The sequence below is a fragment of the Hipposideros armiger genome, unplaced genomic scaffold (assembly GCF_001890085.2).
Source record: "Hipposideros armiger isolate ML-2016 unplaced genomic scaffold, ASM189008v1 scaffold_173, whole genome shotgun sequence".
Lineage (NCBI taxonomy): Eukaryota > Metazoa > Chordata > Mammalia > Chiroptera > Hipposideridae > Hipposideros > Hipposideros armiger.
This window is the reverse complement of record NW_017731523.1, coordinates 75,443-83,126: the sequence shown is the minus strand read 5'-3', so window position 1 is coordinate 83,126 and position 7,684 is coordinate 75,443. Positions and strand designations below refer to the sequence as shown.

Sequence of the window (7,684 nt, the reverse complement as noted above, 5' to 3'; positions counted from 1 at the left end):
TTTTGTTAGTAGTCAACAGCTTCAAAACTTGGTTTTCATTGTTTTTGAAACAATGAATTATAAGTTCCTTTTAAATAAATGGTCGAAGGCACAGTAAAACAATGAATATTTACACTTGACCATCTTAGAACTCAAAATAATTCAAAAGGCAAAATAATTCAGGCGGCCAGCACCTAATTTGTCCTGTAGGTGGCAAAATTATCACAAGAGGAATCCAGGAACAGGATGCAGAATTGCTGCACGAAGGTTAATAGTGGTAGGTGACTTAAAGCTTTACTGAAAATACAGTTTTTAGAGTTTTGAATTTTTTCCCAAGGGTTACAGATTTAACGATGCCTTTTGTATTGCTCTGAATTAACGAAGATTTATTTTCTGGATAATCAGTACTAATGCTCAGAAATATATTCTTTTCCTTTTCAGGGACTAAATTTTCAGTCTGATGATTACCTCTGGAAAGTTACTCTCCTTTTGCACTTGTCCAACAGGTTTTGCTCTATTGGATGATCCATCCAAATTTGAGGAAGAGAGGTTGTGAAACTAAAAATCTGTTGTTACTTGTTCGCAGCTGTGAAATCAAGCTTGAAATCAAGATCTAAAAGGGAGGAAATTAAGCCCGCTAAACTTCATCAGCTTTATGTTTTTCTAATTACCTTGTAGTGGATGGCAGAATAGTAAGCAAGACTTTTAAGAAGTCATGGATAGTTTATTATAGAAAATTTGGGACACCATGATTATGACTACATTCATATGTAAGGAACAAAGAAGTTTATAAATGATTACAATGAAAGAACTAACTGCAGCCAAATAACATCTTCACTAGTCTTCATAGCTTCTTTGTTTGCTTTCAAGATGAAAACATTACTCTATGTCCTGGATTCATCATTAAAGAGCCAGGCAGAAAAATATAGCTACCAAATAAGAGCTGGCGGCAAGCACTGAATATAGTTACTTGAAGAATGAAGACTAAATGGGGGATAAAGGCAAAGAGTCGAGTATGCTATGTTATACCGTACCAACATGTTCTGAAAACGCTGATATAGTACGACTTTAAAAAATAGAGGGAGAATGGGGAGAGCAAATGAAAAAAGTGTTTGTATGATAAAAACTTATCATACTAGTGGTATCAGTACTGTTATTCTGAAACTGTTGCATGTGTAAGGTAGACAAAGGAAATTAATAATTGCGGGATATTCTAATTCTATCATGCCCTGTGTCTTTGAAAAACAGGATTCTTAGTATAGAAAAATGGACATAACTGCTGAAATAGAAAGGATTAGGTAGAAACCCTGTAATACTCAATTTGATTTAAAAGTATCAAAATAAACTCATAAAGTGTTTTATCTTAAAAAAAAAACCACAAAGATAACCCAGCTCTCTCCTAGAAAAAAAGACAAATCTAGTAGAAATGAACATACCACCATGATTATGGTTTTGAAATTCTATTTCTCACTGAAAGTAACGAGGCTTCTTAGCAAAAAGGCTGATTCCAAGTTTGGGGCAGGAAACAAACACATTGAGCCTGGAATATTTTGTCATATGAGACAGCAAGGGAGCTATTAAAGATTGCTAGAGTAGTGTCAAAAGGACTCAGAAATAACTTGACGAGGTATCCAATGGACAAAGATGGGGCAATTTGAGTTTTGATATTTAAAATGGATTAATGCCTATCAAATATGTTTGAATCCATGAGTTCACGATACTTAAAAGTGATCACTGGAAACAAGTTTATTATCTTGAAAATTGGTAAATAAAGGGAAAAATTCAAATATTTGTTTTCCCTTTCCCATATGAACATTACCACTGGTTAACCAAATCACAGATGTGGGGAAACATGTCTTTATGAAAACATCCCAAGTAATAAATGAAAAAGAAATGACAGAATTAGAATATTCTCCAACCCACAATAAATCAGAGGATCTAAGCAACGAGTATCAATTTCAGCTGACCTCACAAAAAGAGAGAACCAGATATTATGTGCCCTCTGATGAAAGAACACACCATGACCTATAGTCTTGCCAAAAGGGCTGTACCTGAGTCTGCTCAAACCTCTCAGGATCCAGGATCCATGTATGCATATCGAGAGGACAGAGGAACATACTGAATTGCACCATGAGTTTGCAATCAGTAAAATACAGATTGTGGGAAACTCTGTAAGTCATAAGACCAGGTTCTTCAACAGGTAAATTTTAAGGAAAAGAAAGAATGGGAAGATGTAGATTAAAAAAGGATGTAAAAGGTGTACCTAATAAAAACAATTTTAATGGGGTAAGATTAAAATTAGGGTGTAGAGATACCCACTTGGGTAATAACATAACGAAGACATGGAAGGAAGTGATTACTATTGAAATCAATGTAGTGGTTACTTTGTGGGGTTAGGGAAGAGGGTTGTGAACTGAGAGGATATACAGAGGACATCCAGGGTTGCTGGCAGAATTCTAAAAGAACGTTTCCCTATAATGCAATGAGCTATACATTTGCTGTTTGGTTTTCAGCATTTATGTTTTATTTTATAATTTTTCTAAAGGAAAAAATAAAAATAACACCAAAGCCCTTACAGTTTTCCCCTAAAAATTATGGACGTGAATACTTCTAATGTAAATATCAACTGATGTTTCTTAAGAAATTGCCTATGTTATAGAAATATTTCTAAATAAGCTACAAATATTTGAAAAATATAATATTAAAATTTCATGTGTACAGTTATAAAAAGTAAAAGAAGTATAATTCCCAACAAAATTTATTTTGTTACAGTATTATGTTATATAATTTGGTTAAATGGACTTTGTTTACTTCCAAAATTTTTCTTTCCTACTCCCATACAAGGTTATTCATGTTATTCTATTAGAGAGTAGAACATGAACATTGAAACAGATTTAATATTTCCTTGAATGTCCACAATTGTTTCACTTCCCATCTTTTTACATAGAACAAAGATTAGTCATTTTGCCCAACCATGATGGTAGTTATGAATATGTAGCATTACACAGTTTCATCCAATTTGCAAATAAAGATCCTTCACCCATATACCCAGCCTTATGTCCTCTTTCATGTATCAATGGCTGATGGAGACTATTTTTTAAGTGTCTAAGAAACTCAAGAACATAAAACAGATTTAAACCATCAAAATGAAAGCAATTTTAAAATGCAGTACAACAACAGACACATGGACAAACATATAACTGTATTGTACATTTTTGCCCATCAAACATTGACAATTTTCCTCCAACTGTTCAAGCAGCATATTAACAAATGGTGCAATTGTACGGTCTAGGCTTCCCTTTTCCTTTTAATAATAACATTATGTGGTGTTTGAGTGATTCACATATTCCAGAAGTGAGCGGTCTAAGACCCTTCGGATAAGAGCTTCCTCAATTATATTAAAATCCTACAATAAAGAAAAAATAATTAGAAACATACAATCAAAGACAGTTTTCAGAAACTGAAGGACGATCATTGAAATGCCTCATTTTACAGGAAACTAAAGCCCTAAATTTAGTGACCTGTGCAAATTTCCACACAAAAAAGTCAGAGAACCTAGGACTTTTGCTTTAGAGCCAGTGCATTTTCTATTTCATTTTACTGCCTGTCAATTAACTAGTTATTAGCATAGTAAAATAGTCTTGATTTGGAATTTAAAATTTTTATCTGATCTAACTATTGGGCTGTTGAAAAAGTCATGATGTATTTTTTTCTGTTTTTCGTTACAAAAATGCGTCATGACTTTACCGACAACCCAATAGTACTGGTCGAAGAGCTATGTTCCACATAAACATGTAATATAGAGTAAAGTTAAGACATTCCCATAGGTTTCACCAGTCCCAGCCAATACTGAATATGTACTTCTAAAAAAACCATTGAAAACAAAACTCTTTCTCTTTGCCTTTGTATGGTCAAAACGGCATTCAAAACTTTACGTCAGCACGTTCCGTACACAAAATGAAAACTACTGAAAGTCCTATTTTCTGTATCCCATCTCCACTTCCTCAATAAACAAAAACAACAATGTAAAAGTAAAAGCTCTGTTGGAAGTCCATTCTAAAACATAAAAGCATAAGGCAAAAAAATAAAATCCAAAAGAGAACCATAAGGAATAGAGGAGCACAAGATTTGGGGCTCATTAGGGGCTGGTTTCTTATGTAATTTGTAACCTCTGAGCTTCAGATATTCACACTAGTATAGTACACCCTTCACAGAAGTCACCGCAAGGAATAAAATGAGATAATATGCACAAAGTGCCTAGCATAGTACTCAGTAGCTTAGGAAACAATAAAATCAAAACAAAGAACATTGCTTCAACCTCACTTCCACATCCAAGAATATGGTTTTCAGTGGGAGGAAAGTATTCTCATCAAAATGGCTTCATCCCGATCAGTCCTGGATTCATACTTGTCTGAACCATCTTGAGAACATGGACTAGACATGAATAGTCAGAACAAGTATGGAACCAACCTGGCTTTTAGACCGTCATATGGAGCCAAAATAAAGAAGAAGTCCTGTGTGCTGTGAGAAAGGAGAACACATGGACCAGAACCAGGCTCTGTTGAGGCCTTGTGTACTTTAGAGGGCCAGAAAAGATACTTGAGAGATAGAGCAGAGACTATGAAACCTCTGAGGTGTAGCCTGTTCAATTCTTCAAGTGGTCCTTATATTCCCATTTATTCTCTCCCCATCTCCAGCTTTGGTTCCTAACATCCGGAACCAAACTCTACAAATGATTTTACATGCATTATCTCATTTAATCCTCTCAAAAGCTTTTGGGAGTAGGTACTTTTACTCTCTTCACTGAACAAATGAACAGAAGCTCAGAGGTTAAGTATCTTGCCCAAAGTCACACAGTTGTGACAGAGCTGTTATTTAAATCCAGTTCAGGACCCCAGCTCTTTGTGCTGAATCTGCATAATTATAGCGGGCAGATCAGAAAGCAAGGAGAAATTTTTCAAGTAACAATCTTTAATAATTATTAAAGACTATCTTGAAATAGCATTAAAAAAAAACAAAGTCATGTGAAATTATATGCAAATTGAAATTTTGCCCTTAACATTTCATGTATTTAGATAAAAGTGACAATAAAATATTCTACTTCAGAACATGGCTCTGAGGGGCTTCCCCGCCATAATAGGCTGAAAGGGACTCAGAGGGCAACACATTACCCTCACATGACAATACACAGACCAAAGTACAATAAAGGCTACATTAACTTTTGCTTGTTATCCATATGTTGGTAGCTATTCATGGGTGGGTGACAGGTATATGGGGATTCATTATACTGTTGTCTACTTTGTATGTGTGGAAAATTTTTTCATAATCATTTTTTTAAGTATAAAAAGTTCAATAGGAGTTTTGTGTTTTATAGAATTTAAATAAAAAATAATCCCTGTGTACCTTACTACACTGATCATGACTAGTTGTGCTTAATGTATCAACAGCTGTTAGTAGCCATTCAAGGTACTATAAAAGCAACTGGACGCAGAGCAAAATCTCTGACTCCTTTTATTACTGATGTGATTTCACTTCAGCTACATAAATTTTAAAGTTTGTAGAAATTATGAGTATACATAAGGAGGAAGTAGAAACTAAAATAATCTGAAAGTCAAATCAAATCTGGCTCCATATACAATGGATAATTATATAGGTCACAAAGAAAATAATTCTGTCTAAGGCAGATAACTAATATTAACAGTCAAATTTATAAAACACTATTTTTATGATTTCTTAATGCTAATGCTTAACACTTCAGCTATATACATATTTTTTCCTCTATAATTTTTTTCACTTGGATTAAAAAGGTAAGCTTAACACAGACAGCATAAAGACAATGTAAAAGTAAAAATATATACTTACTATGAAATCATCATAAAATAGAGTGTGATTAACTTGCAAATGTCTTATTAAACTGCCATTGAAACTGTTCGGGTTCTCATTAGGTATTAAACGGCAAAGTGGACAGAACTAGAAATAAACAAGACCAAGAGTTCAAGAAAGAATTCAAAATAATTATCAGTGTCAGAATTAAAAAATTAAATAACAAATGCAACTAAGTGAATTTTAACTTTGTGAATCTACTGGCCATATTTCAGTATTATGTTTTAAAATTGCACACATATTAAAGCAACATTAAACAAAACTGCATTCGCTCTTCATACACGTTTCTTGTATATAACAGTATAGCTATTTGTTTCCTCTTCATCAATTGATTATTTAAATATTACAGTTAGTAGATATACCGTTATTTACTCAGTTGCCTACCTCTTGAAATATTTCAGTTTTTTTGTATGTGAATATATTTTATTACAAATGACATTATTTTAGGATAAATAACCAGAAATGGAGATTACTAAGTCAAAGGTTATGAATATTTACAGTTCATAATAATATCTATTGCTCTGAAGTTTTGTATTGCCACCAGCAGTATAGATTATAGCACACCAGCATCAGTTATTAATATTTACATCAGATATTAATATTAATATCTTCCTAATTTAATAGCCTTTGATGTGTCTTTAAAAAAAACTTTCATTCTGAAATATTTATAAACACGAGAAATTGGGGAAATGATGCAGAGAGATCCCATGTCCCGTCACCCAGCTTTTATGTGACACCTTACATAACTGTAGGACATTATCAAAACCTTTATGTGACACCTTACATAACTGTAGGACGTTATCAAAACCAGGAAATGGGCAATTAGCTGGGCTTCAGATCTTACTCAGGTTTTACTAATTTTGCAGGAATTCATCTGTGTGTGTGTCTGCATGTAGTTCTATAAAATTTTATCACATGTATAGATTCATATAACCACGAACAGAATCAAGAGACATAACTGTTCTTTCATCACACAGGAACTATCTTACACTACCCCTCTGTTCCTCTTTCTCCCTAACCCTGGCATCCACTGATCTGTTCTCCACCTCTATAATTTCACCATTTAGAGATGTGATATAAGTGGAACAACACAGTGTTTAATCTTGGGAGAGTGACATTTTTCACTGAGCTTAATAACCTTGAGATTCATCTAAGTTGTTGCATACATCAATAGTTCCTTCTTTTTTACTTCCATGGGGTGCGGATGTACCACAGTTTATCTATTTACTTTCTGAAGCACATGGGTTGTTTCCAGTTTTTGGCTGCTATAAATAAAGCCGCAATGAACATCTGTGTACAGATATTTACATACACATGTTTTCATTTCTCTAGAATAAATTTCCAGGGGTGTGATTGCTGGTCATATGGTGAGTTTTATGGTTAACTTCGTAAAAAAACTGCCAAACTATTTTCCAGAGTGGCTATGCAATTTTATATTCCCACCACGATGCGTGAATTATCCAGTTTTTCCTCATTCTTGTCCGCATTTGGTACTGTCAGTATTTTTTTATTTTAGTTTTTTTTTAAATGTGTTATTTTGATAGATGTGTAGTGGTATTTCATCATGGCTTTATTTGCACTTCCCTAATGGATAATATAAATGATTCTTGTACCATATACTACTTTATTACATTTTAAACTACGTTTTTTAATTCAATTTTTTCATGTATTCATTTTTAAAAATATGAGATGCAGAATCACTACTGAGTGCTAAGTATGTGGTAGGTATTAAATTAGGTAGTCTTCTCATTTGATCCTCACAACAACCCAGTGAATTACTATCCTTATTTTGTTGATGAACCCAATTTCAGGGTGGAAAAAA

The 7,684-nt window shown here is 33.5% G+C and overlaps 1 protein-coding gene across 1 annotated transcript in view; it reads right to left on the bottom strand.

The window, feature by feature from the left end:
- Positions 1-1,193: 1,193 nt before the first annotated feature.
- RNF125 (ring finger protein 125) overlaps positions 1,194-7,684 on the bottom strand; it is a 31,743-nt gene continuing 25,252 nt past the window's right edge. The window contains exons 5-6 of the mRNA XM_019652126.1: positions 5,842-5,949; positions 1,194-3,385 (exon numbers count right to left, since the gene is read on the bottom strand). Coding sequence (XP_019507671.1) covers positions 3,299-3,385; positions 5,842-5,949 — 195 coding nt within the window. The 3' untranslated portion in view covers positions 1,194-3,298. The remainder of the gene's footprint in view (positions 3,386-5,841; positions 5,950-7,684) is intronic.